The following is a 25,876-nucleotide window of genomic DNA, read 5'->3' as shown; positions in this document are numbered from 1 at the left end:
AGGAATATGAAAATAATATCAACAGAGCAAATATAATTGATTTTTGTCCGTTCTTTTTTCAAATAGATAAAAAAAAGTTAGCCTGATGCAAGTTAAGTATATACCTCAGGATAGTGTAAAAGGGGATAGTATAACGTGTGTACTCCCCCTTTAGATTTCTTCTTCCCTCTCCCTCCCTCTCTCCCTCTCTCTCTCCCTTCCATCCCTCCCTCCCTCCCTGTCTCTTTCTTTCCCCTTTCCCTCCTCCTTTTCCTGCTTTAGTAAACATAATACTGTTCAAAGCCTGCTGTATTTGGGAAGTCTAGGTACTTTATCTGCTGAAGAGATTAAGTTTCTGTACTGCAACAGTAAGATAGATTTTCTTTTTTCTTCCTTTGGAGTATTCATTTTTCCATATTTGACAGAACAGTGGTGGTATGTGGAATTGTATCACTTAAAAGACATTTTTAGAAATAACAGTTGTGAGACATGCTGAATTTTAACATAACTTTGCTTAAAATTTATTAAAACAATTTCCTCTCCTCTCCTTCAGTGTCTTAAGATGAAAATTATTTATTAGATAGTATGTACAATTGCCTAGGTTCCTAAATAAAAGAAAAATAAAATAGATAACATAAGAGATTTTTGATTTTTTTTTTGATTTTGTTAAGTGCTGATTTTCATAAACTTTCTGTATCTCAGTGACTCTCAATTAAATTCAACAAACACTAAGCTAATAATAATTAAAAGTTATTAATTATTAATGTAATTATTAGGAGGCAAGTATGTGGTACAGTGAATAGAACACTGGATTGGGAGTCAGGAAGAGCTTGAGTTCAAATGTGACCTCAAATGCTTCTTGGCTTTTTTACTCTGGGCAAGTTAATTAACCTCAGCCTGCCTTAGTGTCCTCATAGATAAAACGGGGATAATAATAACATTTCCCTGCCAGAGTTGTTGTGAGGATCAAATGAGATAACAACTTTGCAGCCTTTGCTTTGCAAATCTTAAAAGTGCTATATAAATTCGCTTTTGTTATTTAACATTTACTGTGTTGTGGAAAAGTCCATATACTAGTGATATAAAAACAAAAATAATAGTGCCTGCATTCTAGGTTCTTATATTTTGCTGGAGATAGGAATACCACATATATACATATACATATATATATATATATATACACACACACACACACACACACACACACACACACACACAGAGATATATAAATATTAAGTAATTTTTAGCAGAGGGAGGGTAATAAGGGGAGTAGGGAGAAGGGATATGTAAAGACTTGTTGGGGGTCAGAGCTGGAGAGTCTAATATGGGATAAGGAATTTAGGTCAGAGCTCGACTCTTTCCTTTTCCTATCCTTAAGGGCTCACTTATTCAGAATATTTGGCTCACCAGTTTCCTGTGCCTGAGAGGTGTTAGAACACTCGCCCCTTGAACCTTGATGGCAAGCAGGTGTGAACAATTAAGGATGCACATAAGGGCTGGGATTAGTCATGTAAGAATGATAGGAATGCCTGGGGAATGATTGTTAGCTTTCACTATGTAACTGGGACCCTCAGAATAATAAATGGCTCAGTCTTTCATTGACCCACTTGGCCCATGTTTCTTCATTGCACACTCCTCCGTTTGATGCAACACTTAGTGGTGGGCGACAAAGACTTAGTAGGAGTGGCACTTGAAGTCTTGAAGAATTCTGCAGTCTGTCTGTGGCTCTCACCCTGGCCATATTGCTGTTGGCCCTAGTGTTGTGTCTTTTCTTTACCTAGAACAGCATTCTTCAGATTAGACCTCCAAAAATTATTCCCCTAGTCCCTTTGGGAGTTTACTGTTTTGGAACTCCTTCCCTGGGACTGAGCTGGGTAGTCTTGATTAGTGAGAGAGTGCATTAAGCTAGTCCATATTGTCTAGTGGGCCCTGAATCAGGCCATGCTCCACATTCCATCTAGACTTCTATTCTGGTAAACTTGCCATTGTCCATTTGTGTCTATGCCAACACTTCTGATCAAATCCTTACTACCATTGCTTCTGGAAAGATTCTGTACATTGGTCAGTCCAACATTCCTCTGACTCCCTAGAGTTTATTATATACTCCCTTTCCTGGCCACCGTTTTCTGCTGTGTTAGAATGTCACTTCCTTCTCATTTGCTCTCCTTTCCCTTCCCCTTTTCCCATATACATTCAGTTAAATATTATTTATTATGTGTCCATGCCGTCTCTCACATTCATCCTCTTTTCTACATTTATATTGCCACTGCCCTAAATTCAGGATTTAGATTATTGTAATTTCCTCCTAATTTGACATCACTCTTGGATCTATCTTCTACCCAGCTGCCAATCTGCTCAAGAAGTTTCCTAAAGGCTTCCAGTTGCCTTTAGGATAAATATAAATTCTTCTTTGGGGCATTAAAGACCTTCACAGCCTGGCTCAATTTTCCTTCTCTTACCAGATTTATTTCATGTTATTTCATGTTAATCAATTATTTCATGTTAATCTACCTCATGAATTCCTGGCCTTCCTAAATTAGCCTCCTTGTTTGGTATATGTGACATTTTATTGTTTACTTCTGTGCCTCTGCATATGCTGTTGTGCAAAGTGCTTGAAATGTTTTTCCTCCTCAACTCTTGTCATTTGGAATCCTCAGCTTCTTTTCAAAGCTCAGCTCACGTTCTACCTTTGAAATGAGGCCTTTCTTCCTTTCCCCAATTGTTAATGCTTCCCCAAACCAAATTACTTTGTATGTATTGTATATTTGCTTATATGTCTATGTGTTGTTTCCCCCAGCAGAATGTGTGACTCTTCAGGGCTAGAGTTGTTTTAATTTGTTTTTATATGCCAAAGACCTTTGGACAGCACACGGTTGGCTCTTAACAAATGTTGATAGAGAGCACTGGCCCTGAATTCAGGAGGACCTGAGTTCAAATCCAGCCTCAGACGAAACACTTGACACTTACTAGCTGTGTGATCTTGGGCAAGTCACTTAACCCCAATTGCCTAAAAAAAAAATTAAAAGTAAAAAAAACAAACAAAAAACCCACCAGCAAATGTTTATTTAATTAACTTGAGATACCATTGTGGGACATCCAGAGGGAAATAATCCCACTTGGTAGAGGACAGTGTAACAGAAGTAGGGCTGACTACATAGATTTGGGAGTCATTTGCACAGAGATAATTATACTCTGAAGCTGATGAGACCACTGAGACAGATGTAGAGAGAGAGGAAAGGGCCCAGAATAGAGTCTAGTAACAAGAATAGTAATTCTTTGGAGTTTACAGATGTGTGGTAGGAATGAAGACTATATGATATTACAGATTATGTTGTTCTAGACCAGGGGTGGGGAACCTGCAGCCTCAAGGCCACATGTGGCCCTCTACGTCCTCAAGACTGAATCCAAACTTCACACAACAAATCCCCTTAGTAAAAGGATTTGTTTTACAAAACTTGGACTCAGTCAAAAAGGCCACAGATTTCCCTGCCCCTGTTTTAGACTATCATACTTGTCCTAACCTCCCTTTTCTTCCTTCCCAGTCTTGGCCCTATAGTTAATCAGCCCAGCTCTTCCCTGCCTTTTACTCTTGAATTCCTTCCATGGTTACTAAATGATCTGATTGCCAAATCTACTGACATTTTCCTCAATTCTCATCTCAAAAGATGTAGAGAAGGCTTAAACTAAGTTTACATTCCCTTCCCTGGTCACTATTTTCCAACTGTGTTTTGTCCTTTCTTATTAGAATGTAAGTTCCTTCTCTGCCTCTTTTGGTACCATTGACTAACCTCTTCTCCAAGACATTCTTTCCTTTCTGAATTTTTGTGACACTGTTCTCTCCTGGTTTTCCTCCTACCTGTCTGACCACTTCTCCTGAATTTTCTTTAGTGAATCTTCATTGATGTCATGTCCATTAACTGTGGATGTTCCACAGAGATTTGTCATTGGTTGTCTTCTCTTCTCCCTTTGTACCAGGGAATCTTAACCTTTTGTGTGTCCTAGATCCTGTTGGCAATTTCCTGAAGCCTAATGGTCTCTTCTCAAAATAACATTTCAAAATCTGTATATACATAGGATTTATGTAAGTAGTACATAGGATATACACAGGAAACCAAGTACATTGAAATAATAAATTCTTTACCTTTACAAATCCCTTGGGAGTCTATAAGCAGAACCTCTGCTCTTAATTTGTGATCTCAACTCCTGTGAATTCAGTTATCACTTCTGTGCAAATGATTCTCATATCTATTATCCAAAGTCAAACTTTCTTATGATTTTTGAACTTTGGATCAGTAATTGACTGGACATTTTGAACTGGATGTCATGTATATGTCTTAAATACAGCATATCCAAAAAAAGAACTCATTATTTTCCCTTCTTCACAACTTCCCTATTACTATTGAAGGGTTCCAGACACTTAACTCAGAGGTGTCAAACATAGGAGCACATTCAGCCCATAATACTTCCAATTAAAATGTAATTGGGAAATATGCAATAAAATATAAATACAATGAAACATAGATAATGTTAATATGTGATTTTCTAAGTTATTATGTGGCTTGCAGGGATCCTTGTGTATCGTTTAGTTGTCCTAGTTTCTTTTTGAGTTTGATACTAAAGAGGTTTTGGGGTGCTGAGACCTCAAAAATGCCAAGGCAGCATCACTTGGAATGAATTCACACACGCAAGCCTTTTCAGTCAAGTGGCCAAAAGTTTATTGTAGCAAATGGGCATGGATTCTTACCTGCAAGAACCTGTGAGAAAATGAGGATGGTGCTGGGGTTTATATGAAAAAGGGGCATGGGGAAAGGAATGCCAGGTATACTAATTAGGCAATCTATGGGGTCCAGATGTCTTTGGGAGTTATGGTTGGGAAAGTGTAAGGAGTATACCAGATATTAAGGGAGTTGTCAGAGGAATGGACTTTGGGGATCTAGGCCATCCAGGGGCAAAAATCCTTGGGCCAGGCACCCCTCTGTCTGTTCTGATAAGACAATGTGTTCGGCATCAAGAGAAAATTTTCTCACAGGATAGAGGCCTACTGAGAAATTAGGAGGCTTCCAGAGACATGATCTTAGGACTGGGACCCAAGCACCCCATCATTACCACTGACCTAGCTGACAGTTTTGGTACAATTAGAAGGAATGAATATAGAGACTTGAGATATCTCCAGTATAAAAGTTAGGATCACAAAAGGTAAATTTATCCAACAGCAGAGATAATTTTCTTCAACCAGATTCATGTTAATAAAATTAAAAAGAGACAAAAACAGGGGGCCATATTCTCACTAAAGGTTTTCACTATTATGGAATTTGCAAGAGGAATAACCAGGCAATGAAGACTACCAGTTGCTTCCTCTTTGCAGATGACTTTATAATGGACATATGTCTTGATTCTCTATATTTATTCCTTCTGATTGTACCAAAATTGTCAGCTTTAGTAAACTTTAATACATCTGAAATTTTTAGCACTGTACTAATAGATTAATTTATCAGATTTCTTATTTTTTTCTTTGTTAAGAAAGTGGGAAATTCCTGTAAGTTTTTTTCAAAATTGAAGTTATTACTACCAGAAAAAGACAAAAAACCTTTTGTAATTTCAAGTACTTGAATCTTATAAACACTTAGAATGAATGTTTTACATAAATAAACATTGTTTTGGATAGTTGTCAGCCTCTTAAAGCTCTGCCCTTGGCAAGGTAAGATACATTTTTTATTCTTGAAATGTAATTGGTGACGGAGTCAAATCTTCCTCATCTCAGAAAGTGTAAATGGCTCCTGGGCAAATAATAGAACTTTTCTTCTCAGTAGAGAAAACAATTTAGTTGTTAAATAATTAATTATTAATACTTTAATGTTTTAGTGGATTTATGGTCTCTTTACATGGCTATATGGCTATGCTCTCTCTCATACAGATCCTAACTCATTCATCTCTTCTCATTTTCTGTGATTCTTGTCCATATGTGGTCTTCCATAGTCCTTCCATAGAGGACTAACCCAGTGTGGTGGAGTCTGTGTTCTAGGTCTTTTTACATTTGTTAAGTATTATCCCCATCTTGCTTCTCTCCCTATGTGACCAGTCCATTTCATTGTGTAATCATGTTTCTTTGATGATACCCCTTTTGTTTCAGTCGTATGTCTAGATCATCATTGGAAATATATTGAAAGCTATCCATTTGTAATTACCTGTTGATATAGTATCCTGTTTAGTCAATTTAATGGTTAAATTGTTTTAAAAATGAACAATTTAGTCATTTAGGTGCTTGCTCTTTAATAACTTATTTTGGCGATATAAGGTGTCATCTGTAAGTATTATAAGCAAAATAGATGGTCAGATGGTAGACTGTATTACTGATAGTACATCTGATTTGCTTCCTTTAATCCCACTCATAAGGAAACAAATTTTCTTATCTTGGCAAACATTACTGGTAAGACTATCCTGTAATTTCTTGATATTTTTATCTCAGATGTTCTGGGAAGAAGCATTTTCAGTTGCTGTGCACCCTTTCAGCAGTAGCAAAATTGTTTAGGATCATAGTGAGAAATTTGCTCCCTTTCTGTAAGTTCAGTCTCTGGCAGTAAATATTACGTGAATGTAACTGTTATATTTGACTGATCAGATGATCTTTTAGCTAAGCTTCAGTATACTATTCAATTTTTGTAGTATATATGTAACTGTTTACACAGCCATTAATATGAAATAAATTTGGATAAAAGAAATAGGCTGAGGATTCTTAAGTTTTTGTTTTATTTTTCATGGCCCCTTTCACAGTCTCATGAAGCTTGTGGATCACTTTCTGAGAATACTGTTTTCAAGTACATTGAAAAAATAAAGAAACCACTTATATTGAAATACAATTATTAAAATATTTGCAAAAAACACTAGTTCACAGGCTTCAGGTTGAGAGCCTCTTATCTAAGTTTAAGAAGCTCTTTTGGCAAAAATAGCAGTCTTTTTCACTATTTGAAATTGTGTATAAATTAAACATTTTCAAATTTAACCATTTTAAGATTTCAGCTAGTATTTAGTCTTAAAATAAGTTTTTATTCTAACACTTTGTAGAACCAGGACTGAATAGCAGGAGTATAGACTAAATCTAACCTTTGAAAAATTATATGGGGCAGAGCCAAGATGGCAGAATAAAAGCAGTGACTTGCTTGAACTCTCCCCTGTACCCCTTCAAATTCTGGTAAAAAATGACTCTAAACAAATTCTAGAGCAGCAGAACCCACAAAAATACAGAGTGAAACAAATTAAAATTTCCAGCCTAAAACAACCTGGATGGTTGATTGGAAAGGTCTATTGCGCCAGGCTGTAGAGGAGCGCAGTTCAGTGTGGGCCTGCAGGCAAAGACCAGGCCTCAGCGAACCTGTACTGAAACAAGGGGAGTGGTGTCAGTTTCCCCACTTATCGAATCACAAACAGCAAAGACGACTTAGAAAGTCAGGAGGAAAGGTCTGTGACCATGGTGAGAGAGAAACTCAGTCCCAGTCCCAGCGCAGCCTCTGGGGAGGTGGCTGCTTCTGGTGCTCTTGGCCCACAGACAGAGGGGGATTGCAAGGATCTCTTTACTGGTGCTGAGGCAGAAATCTCTTGCTTTTCCTGTGCTTGGATCTGGGTTGCAGTTCTGGGTAGTGGTCCTGGGGTGAGGAGGGGAACTAACATGGCAGAGCTTGTGGCAGTAGTGAAGAGGAAATCCTCCTCACAGTTCCAAGGCAGAAAAGAGTGCTTGTGGTTACTCATAGATCAGAGCATAGGCCAAGAAACGAATAAACACCTCGCCTTTGATCATATCACCTTGGAAGAACTGAAAATTTACAGGTCCCTAGAAATATCTCTGAAAACAGCTGCACAAAACCCCTGAAGCTTGGGACAGTACATTCATTCTCCACACTGGAAGCAGACCCCTACCTTAACAAAGAGTTTATAACTCAAGTAATTGGCTGGGATCATGAGCAAACTGTGCAAAAAAAAGGTCACATCATAGAATCTTACTTTGGTGACAAAGAAGATCAAAACATACAACCAGAAGAAGACAACAAAGTCAAAGATCCTACATCCATAGCCTCCAAGAAAACTATGAATCAGTCCCAGGCCGTGGAAGAGCTCAAAAGAGAAGTAGAGGAAAAACTGGGAAGAGAAATGAGAATGATGCAAGAAAATCATGAAAAACAAGCCAACAGCTTGCTAAAGGAGACCCCCCAAAAATACTGAAGAAAATAAAACCTTAAAAAAATGGCCTAACCCAAATGGCAAAAGAGGTCCAAAAAACCCTAGTTTATAATAAAGTTAGGAAGTTAGCCGAGGAAGTTAGATCAAGAGAATGGTATGCACAGTAATCAAGAGAATTGCTAATGAAACATACTTCCCTCCTATCAGTACAACAGGGGAGGTAAAATACAAGTGCAGAATGTTGAATAAGCTGTAAGATATTATTACTGTTAATTTTGCTTTTTAAAAACTTCTGTTACAAAGGAGAATTATCTAGTGTTTGGGTTGTCTTAGGAAGTAAAAGTAATACAGAAACCAAAAGAATCAATACAATAATTTAAAAAAGTAAGTACTGATAAGTACTGGTACTGACACGAATTTGATAAGTCTTAAAGGGTACAAAAACCCAGTTGTGTATCTGTTATGCATCTATTTTTGTCTCACTTAGCAGTGGAAAAAAAAAAGCAAAAAAATAATTTAAATGAATTACATGTTGACATTCCATGTGTATAGAAATCATATGATAATTTTGCTAGTTTTTCTAACCTATTTAAAAGTATAAGAATGAGAAAGGTACATATTGTAAGAGTTCAGAAGTGGGGAAAATTACACATTCAAATACATATTGACCTATCACATTTCCTTATGGGTCACATAGATAAAAGATAGAATCTGAGATGTAGGAAAGAAGGGAATTTTGCCATCAGCTGACCAACAGGAAGGATCTCATCTAGCTAGATTGACTAGCATTTTACCAAACATACTTTGTAAATTCCTGTCCCTGTAATTTTGCTCATGCTATTTCCACTTTTCTTGTACATTTTCTCTCTCTTTCCCCCCATAAGAATATTCTGTATCCTTTAAGGCTTAGCACAGACCCTACTTTTTTCTTGGTTTTCCTTGGTCTACCCCCAGCACACTGAGTCTTGTCTGCCTTCGATAGGCAGTTATTATCTGTATACCTTTTGGAACACTTACTATTTATTGCTTTGTGATACTGGGTACCCTGAAAATTAGCTTTTCTCACCTTCTCAACTGGATTATAAGCTCCTTAAGTACATTAATCTTCTCATACGTCTTTTTAGTTGGTTGGTTGTTTGTTTTGTGTTGTTTTGTTTTGTTTTGGGGCATGGGGATTAAGTGACTTGCCCAGGATCACACAGCTAGTAAGTGTTATGTGTCTAAGGCTGGATTTGAACTCAGGTCCTCCTGAATCCAGGGCTGGTGCTCTATCCACTGTGCCACCTACCTGCCCCTCTCATACATCTTTGTATCCCTCATATTGCTCCTTAATCAATTCTAAATTCAAAGTACTTTGAATTCTGAGTGGATTTCAAATGTAAGATATACACATATACATTTTTACATGAGAAGATATTGATTATTTTTTCATTGTGGGGTTAGATTTTAATCTAAATAGTTTTTATCAGTGTTTTAAGTATTAGAAGGATAAAAGTTGAAATAACCTCAACTAACCAGAGACTACATGGTATAGTGTATCAAGAATGTCTGGGTTCACCTCTCTGACACAGATTAGTCCTGGGCAGGTCCCTTAGCCTGTCAGTTATCCAGGTAAGTAAGAATATAAGTTGCAAAGGAGGTGGCTATCTGCATTAGTTAGGAAGTTTTCTATGCTAATGAAATCATCAATATGATCCAACCTTACCCCCTCAAAAAACCCCAAAACACCTCAAAACCTTTTAATATCACTTTGTTCATGAGTAAGCTTATAAATATATTTTATAGGTAGTTATCGTCTTTCACAAAACAATTATTTTTCATTCTTTTTTCTCCCTAGGAACACATTATACAATGACAAATGGAGGCAGCATTAACAGTTCAACACACTTATTGGATCTTCTGGATGAACCCATTCCAGGTGTTGGTACATATGATGACTTCCACACCATTGATTGGGTTAGAGAAAAATGTAAAGACAGAGAAAGGCATAGGCGGGTATGTGATATCATTTACAGTATTGTAAAGTTTTTATTAAAATGTGTTTAAACTGAAGCTAACTTTGAATATTTAGTATTATATTTTTAGCCGTTGGCCTTGGGCTGCTATATTTTAGCAGGCTGTGACTTTTCCTTTTCTTTCTAACATAAATTTTGTTCATGTTGTGCTGCTATAATATTTTAGGACAAGTTTTTCAAACAAAAATAGTTTTGCATAACACAAAATTCTAAGGCGCTGATAGTATCGTAAAGCCTAAAATCACTTTTTCAAAAAAGGAAAATAGGCTTTTTGAGAATGTAATATAGCTATTACTTGTCATCCTTTTATATCTATGTAGATATCCTGTCTTGATTTTGCAGATCAAAGCCCTTCTGTTCTTTGTCATTCTCTGATTCTGTAATCATTGGGGTGGGATGGGGTAGAGTATTCTGTCCACTTATTTCTTCATGTTATGAGATATTTTATGCTGCTCCTCTTGGGCTGTTGATAATTTACTGCAGCTTACTTGTGCCTACTGAGTCTCTATCCTTTGCCCTTTAGGTTACTTGTAAGCCACATGTCATATATATGTAAAATACTTACTTAGATTTGGAATCAGAGTGTTATTTATAGAACTAATTTGCCACATTGGTTCACGTTTGCCCTTGAAAAACCAGGAAATGGGTGTTATCAAAAAGAGAAGTGTCCACCTGAAACAGGCTTCTAAAATTAAATATAACAACAAAAAGGTACACAAATGTTATAGCTGTCTTGAGAGTCTTAGGTAAACACTATAGTGTGAACAAAATGCACTCTCACACATGCAGCGTAAATATATGGTTACTAAGGGAATGTGGTTGTAGAAAGAGAGAGTGCTCCTTGCAACTTTAGGGGGAAAATAAGTTCTGTTTTCAAAGGATGATCAAGTACAGATTGGCTGTTGAATTGCTTGTATTACTTCGATAGGTGTTGCATAAATACAGCAATTTAGATACAGTCCATAAGTAATGTAATATCTAATTAAACAATATAATTTTCTCTTACTAAGTAAATAAAGCAACATAATACGTTGGGGAACAATGATCAAAAATGGCCTATCTTAAATTCTAAGTAGTATTTGGTATAATGATTAACAATAACAACAATGACAATAATAAAATGATAGCACTTATGTAGTACTTTGACATTTACAAAGTACTTTACAAGCATTAGCTCATCGTATCCTCCTGACTCTGGGAAATAAGTGCTATTATCACCATTTAACAGAAAAGTAAACTCAGGCAGGCAGGTTAAGTGACTTGCCCAAAGTCACACAGCCTGTATTTGAGCTTAGGTCTTCCTGATTCCACTCTGTACAATATACCATTTAGGTGCTTTTTAGTAGCAGTAGGGATAGCAATAACTCCATTCAACTTTCACAATCTTCTGTCTTCTGCTGGTCTCATTTAGCCTCAAATGAAATTACAAGGGCTAGTGAAATCATTTGTGAGGCTAAATTTCACTGATATACTTCTGGCTTTTCAGTGGCTTAATTTTCAGGTCACACAACTCTAGCAGAGCAAAAGAAGACTGAATTAATTTCTGGCTGTAGCAGCACAGATGCCAGTGGTGTTTGTATTCCTTTGAGAGGAAAAGACATGCTTTTCCCTGTTAAAGTAGGGTGGAACATAGACTGGAACTTCTGCTTGTAGTTAAACTTCCTTCCTTCTCAAAGAAATGTAGAAGTTACCTTCCTTCCATTATAGAAAACTTACCATTATGTTGAAATATAAAGAGAAGGTTTGCTGGATCCTTTTTCAGGTAATTGTAAATGTCCACATATTTCCACTGGTAACTTAACAACTAGTCCAGGTTTAATTTTTATTAGCCAGTGAGAGCTGGGTGACCTTATATTTTTATGAGTATTCTGTGAAGGGTATCTACATGCCTTACTGCTCTAGTCTAAACTATACTGTTTGTTATATTTGAGGTACTTACAGGACCAGTCAATGCCATCCTCACTTCTTAAATTAGAAAAGACAAATAATATAGACACACATGTACACAAGACAATTTCTGGTCCTTCCCAGCCCTCAAATTTTACTCTAATTAGCTGCAGAAATAAAAAGTAAAGGTATATGTAATTTATCATTTGGGTTGTTTCCAAATATATCCTTTGGCTATACTAACAGCCAGTGCGGACCATAGCTATTACTTAAAGGATTTGATTGAGAACAAAATTATTAACACAGAATTTGGTTTCAGTGACACTGCCTATTCAGAGCTTCATGTACTTCTAAGACTTCACAAACATTTATCAGGTGCCAGCTTTGTTCAGAGCACTGTGCTAAGGAGTAGGGGTACAGAGAGGCAAATGAAATAGTTTTTGCCTTCTAAGAGCATGTATTGTTCTGAAATATAGATGGCTTAACCTTCATATTTGAAGATAATGTTATTGATGAGTGTTTTGCATGTGTGTGATGTGCCTGGAAAGATGAGTGTGTGACCATTTTATATGAGAGAGAGAGGGAGGAGGAGGAAAATGAAAGAAAGAGACAGAGAGAGATTTGTTGTGTGTGTATGTGTGTATTCTAGTTTGCAAAGTTTGACACACTGCATGATAGATTTCTGTTCTTCCCATTTGTTTTGTTCAGAGATGACAAATGAACTGTCAGATTTTTATTTTGATTTAAACATTTTTAATTTCAGATCAACAGCAAAAAGAAAGAATCAGCGTGGGAAATGACGAAAAGTTTGTATGATGCTTGGTCAGGATGGCTAGTAGTAACGCTAACAGGATTGGCATCAGGTAAAAATATTTTTAAAAAGGCCTTTCTGCATTTTGGAAATAGAAATAATTTTTTTCCTGACATTTTTCATTGACTAATAAATTTTTAAAAATTTTTCATTGATTTATTTTGATTAATCAATAATCACTTCTATATACTTTTGAGTTTAAAATTTTTCTCCCCCTTCCTCTCCACCACCCTCCCCAAGACAGCGCCCAGTCTGATATAGGCTATCCGTTTACATACCTATTAAACATATTTTCATGTTAGTGGTATTGTAAGTAAAAATTAAAACCAATAGGAGAGACCATCAGAAAGATGAAACAAAAGTCAACAGAAGAGAAAAAAAATAGCAATTCAACTTTCATAGTTCTTTCTTTGGATGTGGATAGCATTTTTCATCACGAGGCCTCTGGAGATGTTTTAGATCCTTGTATTGCTGGCAAGGGTTAAGTTTATCAATATTAGTCATCGTACAGCATGGCTGTTATTGTGTACAGCATTCTCTTGGTTCTGCTCATTTCACTCAGCATGAGACCGTACAAGTCTTTCCAGGTTTTTCTGAAGTCAGCCTGTTCATCATTTCTTATAGCACAATAGTATTCCATTACATTCATATACTAGAACTTGCTCAGCCATTCCCCAATTGGTGGGCATCCTCTCAATTTCCAATTCTTTGCCACCACAAAAAGAGCTGCTATGAACATTTTTGTACATGTGGGTGCTTTTCCCATTTGTATGATCTCTTTGTTATATAGCCCTAGAAGTGCTATTGCTGGTCAAAGAGTATGCACATTTTTATAGCCCTTTGGGCATAGTTCCAAATTGTTCTCCAGAATGGTTGGATCATTTCACAACTCCACCAGCAATGCTTTGGTGTTCCAATTTCCCCACATCTTCTCCAGCATTTATCATTTTCGTGTTTTGTCATGTTGGCCAATCTGATAGATGTGATGTGGTACCTCAGAGTTGTTTTGATTTGCATTTCTCTAATCAATAATGATTTAGAGCATTTTTTCATGTGACTGTAGATGGCTTTAAGTTCTTCATCTGAGAACTGTCTGTTCATATCTTTTGACCATTTATCAGTTGGGGAATGGCTTGTATTCTTGTAAATTTGACTTAATTCTCTATGTATTTTAGAAATGAGACCCTTATCAGAGAGACTGGTTATAAAAATTCTTTCCCAGTTTTCTACCTGCCTTGTAATCTTAGTTGCATTGGCTTTATTTGTGCAAAAACCTTTCAATTTAATGTAGTCAAAATTATCCATTTTGGTTTTTGTGATGTTCTCTATCTCTTGTTTGGTCATGAATTCTTCCATTCTCCATAGATCTGATAGATAAACTATTCCTTGCTCTCCCAGTTTACTTATACTATCAGCACTTATAACTAAATCATGAACCCGTTTTGACTTTATTTTGATATATGGTGTGAGATTTTGGTCTATGCCTGGTTTCTGCCATACTCTTTTCCAGTTTTCCCAGCAGTGTTTTTCAAAGAGTGGGTTCTTATCCCAGAAGCTGGGGTCTTTGGGTTTATCAAATAATAGATTACTATAGTCATTGACTGCTGTTTGACTAATAAATTTTAAAAGCATTTTTCTTCTTCAAATCCTTTATTTTTACTGCAACTATGAGGAATCAATTGCCAATCATTTAAGTAAAGACTACCATGTTATTCACATTCCAAAAAAAGATATATTTAATATATATGTTATAATTACATATGAGAATATTCAGTGATACTGATGCAAAAGTGAACATTTAAATCACTGGAATGTTTTTCTTAGAATTTTTATTTTAAAAATCATGGTGTCATTCCTTAGTGTACAAAATTCAAATGTCAGCTGTTTTCTCTTTGAATCTTCCAATAAGACTTAAGAATAGTCATTACTACATTTTTGTATAACTCAAGCTTATATTTTTATGCTTTAGTCTTTATTGGGTTTATTATTTCATTGATGCAGAAGATAGTTTTAGTGGTACAGATTATACTCCACACACTCCATTTTTTGAGAGACTTAGAAGTACTTCTAAGTATTTCTAATACAGGGGGGTCCACCCAACATGTTGGGAACTTATTTTGTTTCTTGATGTTAAACATAGATAACAGTGCCCTCAGTCCTCTCACCATTCTCCTTTCACATCGATGATATCTGAGTGGCAGAAAAAGGGTCAGAAGGTGTTAAGAATCAAATAATTTTTAGGTAGTCTAAAACATTTAACTAAGTTGTTAGTATTCTAAATGTGAAATCCCTATCTGGTGGCCAAAGAGACAACCTTACAAACAGAACTGAATCAAATTAATGTTGACAGTTTCACAATAAACCAGAAGATATAAGGAAATTGCATTTAAGTGGAAGAATGTTCACAGGTTTTCTCCTGAAGGCCAAATAAAGGAATTGGCTTAATTTTGTGTCCAAAAGCAACAAAAACTCTTGGTATACTTGGTCATTTAGCATTGGTCATGATGAACAAAAAGAAAATCAGTCACCATGAAGATAATTGTAGCTTATGTGCCAGCATCTTTTGCAAAGAATGAGTTCTGCGGGATGGTGAAAAATATTGCAAATACATGTCACAATTTGGAAACAAGAGAAGTGATGTTTATAGCTAATAGACTACTAAGAAGTCTGACGTTGTAATATCTTCAGCATTATTTTCAGGAAGAATTGGAAAGCAATATGGCATACAATTGAAGCAGATTCAACCTGATGTACTTAAATACTTTATTAATATAGAAAATCAGAATTAGAGAAAGAAGATTTCTAGATGGATTGTTAACATTAACTGGTGTGAAGTAGTTGCCAGAGTAAGGAGGCTAAAAAGGCTAAACAAAGAAAGACTAGAGATAATCTTTTATGAATATGGAATTTATAGGAGGTTGGAAGTTCATATCTCATAATGCTAGGAACTTGGTGATCTTGTGCACTTGAGGCTTGACAAACAGTAGCTTTTTTTTTCTCTTTGTTTTTGTAAAGTAGACCATATATATAGATTGAGTAGTGGGTGATGGGAAAAGGTATTTAATAAAATATATCTGTAAACAAGAATGGACAATTTCAGTTAAGAAATAGAATTTATCATGAAGTTATAAATATATGACAGTTGTAGCTCTGTGTTAGAAATTTTACTGGGAGGTTCCTGTGCAATTGAGAACTGAAAAAGATGTTTGCTCGAATTTTGGAGCTCAAAATTAATCCCCTTCCCACAGCAAAATTCTGTCACTTAGAGTTAAAATCATAGTTGTTGGAGCAGTTTTTCTTTAAAAAGTGCACTTGGAAATCAGAATGTACTCCATTTAAAGCTTTCAAACCTATTTAGTAATTGAGCATAAAGATGTTTATGTATGAAAGACAACTAAACATTTGAGTTGTAAAATATTAAGAGTTCAGTCATTAAATCCAGTCAGTAATTCCAAATCAAACTAGACAATAAGTAAGGAGCAAAACTGGACATGGTATCTAAAAATAGGTGTTGAGTAAACATTTGTTGAACGAATGAATACTCTTTTAACTAACAGGAGCACTGGCTGGATTAATAGACATTGCTGCTGACTGGATGACTGACCTAAAAGAAGGCATTTGCCTCAGTGCATTGTGGTACAACCATGAACAGTGTTGTTGGGGATCAAATGAAACAACATTTGAAGAGAGAGACAAATGTCCACAGTGGAAAACATGGGCAGAATTAATCATTGGTCAAGCAGAGGTAAGTCTTATTCTGTCTCGGGAAGAAATAACAATTGAAGGAAGCACACTTGAGAATATTTACAAGGTAATTTGTGAAGTTGCAGTTCTAGTTTTAATTACTTCTAGTACTGCATCATTAAAATTGTTAAAACAGTTTAAGGAGAGACTGCATCGACCAGAAAAGTGGTAGAATAATTAAACTTCTAAGAAATGCTCAGGAAACTTTTTTGGGAGGGTGAGGGGAAGGGTCAATCATTGCTGTGATTACAGGATTAGATACTTGACTTAGTGGTATGGTATAATGAAGATCAGAGTTAACAGTTAAAACACTATGTATTTAAACATAGATAGGTATAAATAGGCTTTTGTTATGCACATGTATTGAAACTAAAAATAAAACAGTACCATGGCCATCAGCACAATTATTGCTGTAGAACAGCAAGTCCTTATTTGGCCTAACTGAATGGATTTGTATTTAAGCCGGGAGCTATAGTTAATGATAGCAATGCTATAATCTGCATATATGAAAACTGTAGCAGTATAGTAAATAGTTACCTTGTTTCTAATTTGTTTCTGTTGAATAGTGTATTTGTTCATGCATGTGTGTGTATATGTGTTAGGCAGGATTAGAGCACCAGTCTTTGTAGTAGTAGGACTAAAGAAAGGAAATCTAAGAGAAATTGACTCAGATGTCTTGGTATATGGATACATATTCCTTTTGAAAACTTTTTAGTAGTAGACTTTATGTAGAACTTCCATCATGGTGAAAATATACTAGGGTCACTTTACAAATCCAATTTGTTTTTCATATTCTGCAAGCATGTGCTTTTGTGTTAGTGGGTGCTTTAAATTTTTAAATTCACTAAATACTCAGTTGTTTGGATTTTTTTAGGGTCCAGGCTCTTACATAATGAACTACATAATGTATATTTTCTGGGCTCTGAGTTTTGCCTTTCTAGCTGTTTCCCTGGTGAAGGTATTTGCTCCATATGCCTGTGGCTCTGGAATTCCAGAGGTAAGATATGAAAAATTTAACAGCACTAAAAATTTAGTAATATGTTAGGATAAAAGTATCTTCTTGCCTTTTAGAAAAGGAAAAGAAAATTAAGTCTGTTAGAAAATGATTTACTAAATATAAAATAAGCTCATATGTAGAATTTTTAAAAATTAAGATGATTGTTAGACATTATTGAGAGAATCTTTAGAGTAGTCATTCACTATTTACTGTTTAGACTTTTTTTTTTTAAGGCAGTTGGGGTTAAGTGACTTGCCCAGGGTCACACAGCTAGTAAGTGTCAAGTGTTTGGTCTGAGGCCGGTGCTCTATCCACTGTGCCATCTAGCTGACCCCCAACTGTTTAGATTCCTGGTGGTCTTTGGTGTTGAACTGTGATGGCTAAGAATTTTTTTTTTTAAATGTCAGCAGTTTAGCAGTGATAGAACAGTTACTCCTTTTATAGTCCAGAGTTATTTGAGGCAATAGCCAATTAAAAAAAAAAAGAAAACAAGAAACTTAATTTTACTTAGCAATGTAAGATAACATAGATTTCTTCTTTTTATTTAACCAGTGTTTGCATCGGAGAAATAAGAAACCCTGTTCATGATGTGCTTGCAGCTGCTATTTATAAATTTGCACCTTAAAACTAGAATTTAATAAAAATTTTTCCAGTAGCAAACACTTCTATGCAACTTTTCATCAACACTTTTATAAAGGTGTTATATTTCTGAATGTATTTATGACTGAACTTTCTATAAATGTTTTAATTTCCTAAGGGGGAAGAAACCTCAAACTTAATTCTTGACAAATTTTCAGAAATATCTTAAGTGTAATTTATTGATAAGAGATATCTGAACTAGCATTTTCCTAGTTTTATAAAATATTCCTGACATTGAAGGTATTTTGTCACTTTACTATAGATGTTTATATTCATTCTTTGCAAAATCACCTCAAGATAGTTGCCATCTTGGTAAGGAATTAGAATATGGTATAATTTATATAACATAATAATAAAGGTACTGGAATATCAAATATGATCTGAAAATATTTGACTTAATTTGTTATAAGTAAAGCAAAAAATTTCTGAAATAAAATTAAATATTATTTTTTCTTACAGATTAAAACAATTTTGAGTGGATTTATCATTAGAGGTTACTTGGGAAAATGGACTTTAATGATTAAAACCATTACATTAGTGCTGGCAGTAGCATCAGGTTTGAGTTTAGGGAAAGAAGGTCCTCTGGTTCATGTTGCCTGTTGTTGTGGAAACATTTTTTCCTACCTCTTTCCAAAGTACAGCACAAATGAAGCTAAAAAAAGGGAGGTAAGTGCTTTTCTTATTCATTTGGTAGAAGAATCTTCTTTATTCCAGTGAGATCTCAATAAAATATTTTCCTGAGTGGAGCAAATATTGTTATTTATATTAAATAAGCCATTATGATGGGATTGTAGATTGTATGGAGGAGAATAAAGTGTAAGAAGGTTGGAAATGTAAGAAGGGGTCAGGTTATGAAGATCTTTTGGTGCCCAATAAAATCCATCCTATTTTATTTTGGAGATAACAAGGAATTTGATCTTGGAGTTTATTGAGTACGGGGAAGTGATGTCCTCAGACTTACGCTGTAGGAAACTCACTTTGACAGCTGTGTGGAGGAGGGATAAATTAGTAGGCTATTGAAATAGTATATAGGCAAAATGTGATAAGGGTTTGACCTAGAATGGTGGCTGTATGAGTGGAGAGAAGTATATGAGAGGTGTAAAAATAGAAACAAGATTGGCGACTGATAAGATATATGGGGTTGAATGTGCATGTGGAGGTGCTAAAGATATTGAGATTTTGAACTTGAGTGACTGTGGAAGGGTGACCCTTGCCAATAATAGGAGAGGGGAGGGTATGAGGAGAAAGATAATGAGTTCTGTTTTGGTCATGTTGAGATTAAGATGCCTATGGGACATCATTTTCTTTCTTTTTTTTTTCCAGCCAAAGACAGGTTTATTAAAGACCTGCCATATTGGCCAGACTCTTAAGGAATCTGAACATTTGTGAGCTATTGGCTAGATTATAAAAATCTGAGCCCTTAGCTAGACTCTTAAAGAATCTGAGCACCTTGGTGGAGATGAGATGAATCTTATATACAGAAAGATTGTGGGAGGTATCCAGGAGTGGTCAAGTAGTCTGGGATGACTTGGAGGAGGGATCTGGATGGGAGTGGCCAGTAAGCAGGGGAGAACAGGACTCCAGGGACCTGGACCACTTGGCTAAGGGAGAATGGAGTCTAGATAGTATTAAGGGTGGGAAGTGGCCAGGGTCAATTGGGAGGCAACTGAACAGAATTGGGAGATTGGGTGGAGCTACAATGAAAGGCAGTTGAGTGCATTACAGCCTCAAGCAAACGCCAGGGATTTGGGAAAAGTCCAGGGATTTTCTTTTTTGGGGTCCCAAATCCCAGAACCAAAGACATGGTCTTTTCCTTTTAGGGGTTCAGATTCCATTACCATCATTTCCCCCTCAAACGTATAGGACCCAGATTCTTTTGGGGGTAAGTGGCAAAGGTCTTGGCTTTTGAAACTGCTTCCTGCTGGCAAGGGACATAGAGCAGTCCCTGCCTTGGCAGGGGGACATCATTTTCAAAATGTCCTATAAGCAGTTGATGATGCAGAACTGGAAAGACTGGGGTGGATATATAAATTTGGTAATCATCTGCATAGAGATAATTAAACTTCTGGAAATTGATGAGATCACCAAGTGAGACAGCATAGAGAAAAAAGAGAAGAGAGATCAGGACTGAGCCTTCAGGAATATCCATATAGTGGGTATGACATGGATGAAATTTGAGCAAAGGAGGACCAATCAGAAAGGTAGGAGGAGAGCCAAGAGAGAACAGTGTCGCAAAAATGTAGTAAGAGGAGAGTGTTTTGGAGAAGAGAATCAGCGGTGTCTTATGTTGCAAAGACAGTTTTAGTTGAATGTTGATTCTCTCAAATTTATCTTGTGTGTATCTTGTTTGTAAATAGTTGTTTGTATATTACTACCCCCAGTGGACTTTGAGCTCTTTGAGGAAAGGGAATGTGTGTCCTCCAACCCTCCCCTGCCCCCTTTGTATCTCTAGAACTTTGCACAGTACCTGGCACATAGTAGATGCCAGTGAGGTCAGAAGACAGTCTTCAGAGGGTAGATAACTCCTGAGGCTTTTCTCATATTTCAGCCTCACAATCTAGATAGTTCCTCAACTGCCATGGTAGTCTTTCCTAGAGATGATCTAGACCCACACTTGGATCTTTGACATCTTTGGAAGAAATCCCTTAGACTAAGAATTCCCACCATCCTGGCTCCATAGTTTAGACTTAAAGCCTGAGAGTGTGTCCTGCAGAGTTCCTCTTGGTTTTTATGCTGTGCTAAGAAGAATTCTTTTTAACTATCAGAACCACTCACACTACCCTTGACAAAAAGCAACAACCTGTGTTCATCTGATTATATTATAAGGTGTCTAGAATCCTTTTGTAAATTGTTTGTTGGAATATATAGAAATATTTTTTCCTTTTTCCAATTAGCTGTGCATTATTTTGGTTAGAACTCTAATATTTCCCTGATTGCCTTCAACTTTTTAAAGCGTGTTCAGATTTAATTTCATTTTATTCTGATACCTGCTTATATGCTTATCTGTTTAACAAATGAGGAAACTGAGGCACCCAGATTAAACAAACTTGTCTCCTTGCTTGTAAGTAGCAGAGACAGTAATTAAACCCATGCTTTCACTTCCAATCTTATGTACTTCCCATTATACACAGAACCCCAGAATTAGATGGGATTTGAGCCTCTACTTCATAACAACTTTCTCTTTGGCTTTTAAAGCTCTTCAAAATCTGACTCTAGACTATCTTTCCAGGCTTATAAGTTCATTAAAAAAAAAAAGATTCCATGTCTCTAAATGAGAAGAAAGATCCAAAGACAAATATACACCATGACTGTGGCACTGTAAATAGGAAGAACAAATCAAATCAAAATCAAAAATGAATGTTCCGAAATCATAATGACCAAGCTTGGACCCAAAGGAGAGAAAGAATGCTGCTCTTTCCCTTTGTTGTAACAGTGGACAACCAGGGGAGCAATATAACGTCAGACTTAGTGGATTTGTTGATTAGTTTTGCTGAACTGCCTTTTTTACTTCTTTTTTATTCTTTGTTACTTATGCAAGTATTGTTCCAACCCTCTTCCTACTTATTTCTTTTGTGGGAGGAGTATCTTCCAAGCCATATATGTCTTGATTTTGTACCAATGGTCTATACTTGTGGTTTTCATGGAAAGGTCTTCAGTGGCCTTTTCTTCTATCAGTAAAGCTTTTGAACCATTATCTTAACTGTGAGGAGATAGCGGTCATTGTATGCAATCAGTCACCCCACAAGTATTTTATTAAGCATCTATTCTGTGCCTTGGGATTGTGCTGCTCACTAGTGATCAAGACAAAAATGAAAGTGCTTCCCTGCCTTCAAGAAGCTCAAATTCTGTCTAGTTTATATGCAGACTAGTTGTAATGTTATCCCAAGTATAATAAGCAGGATAAATTTTCAGCAAAAAGAAATTATGGCGTGAATTCTCTAACCAAATACAAACGATTTGTTTACTTTTTGTCCTCTACTTGCATGCATCATTCAGAATTTTCCTGCATTTCCTGGAGTTGTAGCACAGTGGATAGAGAAGCTGGCCTGAAGGTTAGGACGACCTGGGTTCAGGTCCCCATCTTACATATACTGTCTCTGTAACTGTGGAGGAAGTTGCTTTAACTTCTCAGTGCTCCAAGCGAGTCTTTAGGAAGTCTTAAGTTTCAGAGAAAGTGTTTACTGACATTAATAGTAGGAGTTTCCTCACTTGGGAGTTCCTTATACCAGGGAAATCACAGGTCTTGTTCTCATCCTTATCCCTACTTTGGGTTACTGTTAATGATACCTTAGTGTGAGGCTCCTCAGTAAGATGATTATGTAGCCTGGTGTTCTTAATTTTATAGTCGTAGCTCCCATTATAGTTGACGTACATTTCAGATGGTAGATGATAAGGCGATGAGGAATGTGTATCCTCACTTTCCACATATTTGGGAATACTTGTCTTAATTATTATGGTTAGACTCAAAAAAATGTTAGTTTAACAAAGGAACGTTTGGAAACAAAGATGACAACATTCATGAAGATTCTTCTTAAAATTTTTTAATCAGGAATAGAAGAAAAGTTAGAGCAAGACCGGAAGTGAATGAACCATTACTCCCTTTTGGTACTTAGGGAAGAAGCAGGATGGGGTTCACTTCACAAAGAAGTCTTGATGTGCTGTATCAAAATAAACACTTTTCTCTGCATTTGGATTTATAGTACAGCCTGAGATTAAAGTTTTGTGATACTTTTTTCCTAGGTGCTGTCAGCTGCTTCAGCAGCAGGAGTGTCTGTAGCTTTTGGTGCTCCGATTGGTGGAGTCCTTTTTAGTCTGGAGGAGGTATGTAAAGCTGTAATGGTAGATTGCCCAAGGTTATGATTATAAGTACATCCTTTTGGTAGATTTTAAATAATTTTTTTTTTTAGCTTTTGGGTCTATGGAAAAAGGAAATACTGATATGATATAATTTTTACTATATGTTAACGTTTGAGGAAATGTTTCAGATGTTACTCCTTTTGAGTTATTTAAATTGTAGCTTATAATGTATTTTTATTTTGGTTTTGAAAAATTCCATTTTCTTTGATTTGTGTTAAAAACTATGTCTCTGGGGGCAGCTAGGTGGCGCAGTGGATAGAGCACCAGCCCTGGATTCAGGAGAACCTGAGTTCAAATGTGGCCACAGACACACAATAACACTAGCTGTGTGACCCTGGGCAAGTTACTTAACCCCATTGCCTAACCAAAAAAAATCCCCCAAAAAAAAAACTATGTCTCTGAATTTTTTTGGTGATGTTTTAAAATGCTCTCACTGATTTTTTAAAATGTTGTCGGTAAAACAGTTTTAATCTTTTCAGAGTAATGTTACCTTTCAGTTTCCTGGACAGGCTTACCCTCTGTGGGTAAAGAAAAAGTTTTTTCTTTAATATGTTTTTTTAAACTCATTTTTGCGTTTTAGCTGTAGTGGCTTTTCATAAATTCCATTCTTTGAAATGTTAATGTGTTCCAAGCAACATGATACGGGTTCCAAGAGAAAATTCTGATGCTAGTAATATATTTCCCTTTGAAAGTGTAAATATGCGCTTATAGTTATGTTAAAATACTTAGTTATGTTTATTGTCCCAGGGTTATTCCATCCACCCATGCCCTGGGTCAGTATTTAAACTCTGGCATCTTAATATATTTTGAGCCAAAAAAGATTTCGTGGCTAAATTGGCTTGGGAAACACTGAACTTAGAAGATATAATTAACTTTAAAACTCCTTTTAAAATATATTTTGTAGTTCAAAGAATAAGAATGAAGGTATTTTTGCTCTAGAGTACTTTATTTTTTTATTTTTTTGGTTAGGCAGTGGGGTTAAGTGACTTGCCCAGAGTCGTACAGCTAGTAAGTGTTATGTGCCTGAGTCCAGATTTGAACTCAGGTCCTCCTGAATCCAGGGCCAGTGCTCTATCCACTGAGCCACCTAGCTTCTCCTTCTAGAGTACTTTAAACAACTTCTTGGGGAAATACTCCAAGACAAATACTTTAAATAAAAATTGCTAAGTACTTATGGTCAATTTAAATGTATCTTATTGCTCTATCTTGTAGGTCAGCGAACAATAATTTTAAAGGCATTATATGAATATTAACCTTAGTAGAATAAATATCCATACAATATAAGCTCTTTGTTAGTCAAATATAGAAGAAAGATATTCACCAGTTATTTCATAATATAAGGAACATTTGATTAAGTGAATAACCAGTAATTCTTCATTTGTTTCTTTGCAGGTTAGTTATTATTTTCCCCTGAAAACTTTATGGAGGTCCTTTTTTGCTGCTTTAGTGGCTGCCTTTGTTTTGAGATCCATCAATCCTTTTGGAAATAGCCGCCTGGTCCTTTTTTATGTGGAATATCACACTCCATGGTACCTTTTTGAACTATTTCCTTTCATTCTCCTAGGGGTTTTTGGAGGCCTCTGGGGAGCATTTTTCATTCGGGCAAATATTGCCTGGTGTCGTCGGCGCAAATCCACAAAATTTGGGAAATATCCTGTTTTAGAAGTCATTATAGTTGCAGCTATTACAGCTGTGATAGCCTTTCCAAATCCATATACAAGGCTCAATACCAGTGAACTGATTAAAGAGCTTTTTACAGACTGTGGACCTCTGGAATCCTCTTCCCTCTGTGACTACAGAAATGATATGAATGCCAGTAAAATTGTGGATGATATTCCTGACCGTCCAGCAGGCATTGGAGTATATTCAGCCATATGGCAACTGTGCTTAGCACTCATATTTAAAATCATAATGACTGTCTTCACCTTTGGTATTAAGGTAACTGTTAACGTTATTTAATATTTAAGCATGTTTGCTACATTGAAGCATTTTCCAGGATGTAAATTAAATTTAAAATGTGTTCAGTTCTACTATATAAATTATAGGAATAGGATGGTGTATTAATTAGGACATGTTTGTGAAGTATTTTCAGTTCCCAAGGAAAAATAGGTCAGTGGTTATAATCATTAATTAATATATTATCATTCACTTACTATCATGGAATTTGTCAAATATAAATCTTAACATTAAAAATCCATGGATGATATGAGCAGATTTTATATCATATGTCTAGACAATTTCAGTTATGTAAAAATGAATATGGCTTTATCCCATTTAATAAAAATAAAAATGTTTAATTCTGTTGTTATAAAAATTTATGAACTATGAAAAAGCAAATAGTTATTATTTTCTTATCTCTTATCAGTTGATGAAAAATGATTGAAATTCTTATTGCTGCATCAGTGTTACCAGCTATTTAACATGTGCCTATTTCTTTAGTATGTAGACTGATCACAGAATACTAAGCACTCTAGCCAGTTATCCTGGTGGTATTGATAGTGGTTTTAAATAGAGATACTTCCAATGGAATTTTAAGCTGGGTAAAAAAGTCTTTGTAGACTAGTATTGCAGAATGATTTTTAAGCAATATTTAGTTTCCCTGGTGAATAGAAAAAAAAGAGTAGCTGATCATTTCTGGAACAGAGTTTTGGTATTTTTAGCAATTCCTTACATATTTGTCCCCAAATGCTTGAAATCTACCCTTTTTTGAACCTTTCAGTTAGATTAGCTTAATGGTTTCCATTCATTTAACAACATTTATTAAGTTCTTGTTAT

The 25,876-nt window shown here is 35.8% G+C and overlaps 1 protein-coding gene across 5 annotated transcripts in view; it reads left to right on the top strand.

Moving 5' to 3' along the window:
- The window catches only part of CLCN3 (chloride voltage-gated channel 3), a 114,700-nt gene that overhangs the window by 69,547 nt on the left and 19,277 nt on the right, over positions 1-25,876 (top strand). For all 5 annotated transcript variants that reach the window (XM_020997872.2, XM_020997870.2, XM_020997871.2 and 2 more), the window contains 7 exons: positions 9,989-10,146; positions 12,817-12,916; positions 16,422-16,609; positions 17,483-17,605; positions 18,704-18,910; positions 22,985-23,065; positions 24,494-25,039. In XM_020997872.2, the coding sequence (XP_020853531.1) occupies positions 9,989-10,146; positions 12,817-12,916; positions 16,422-16,609; positions 17,483-17,605; positions 18,704-18,910; positions 22,985-23,065; positions 24,494-25,039 (1,403 nt within the window). The remainder of the gene's footprint in view (positions 1-9,988; positions 10,147-12,816; positions 12,917-16,421; positions 16,610-17,482; positions 17,606-18,703; positions 18,911-22,984; positions 23,066-24,493; positions 25,040-25,876) is intronic.

Source organism: Phascolarctos cinereus, unplaced genomic scaffold, assembly GCF_003287225.1.
Source record: "Phascolarctos cinereus isolate Bilbo 61053 unplaced genomic scaffold, phaCin_HiC Scaffold_9;HRSCAF=440, whole genome shotgun sequence".
Classification (NCBI taxonomy): domain Eukaryota; kingdom Metazoa; phylum Chordata; class Mammalia; order Diprotodontia; family Phascolarctidae; genus Phascolarctos; species Phascolarctos cinereus.
This window is presented reverse-complemented; position numbering and strand designations above follow the sequence as displayed.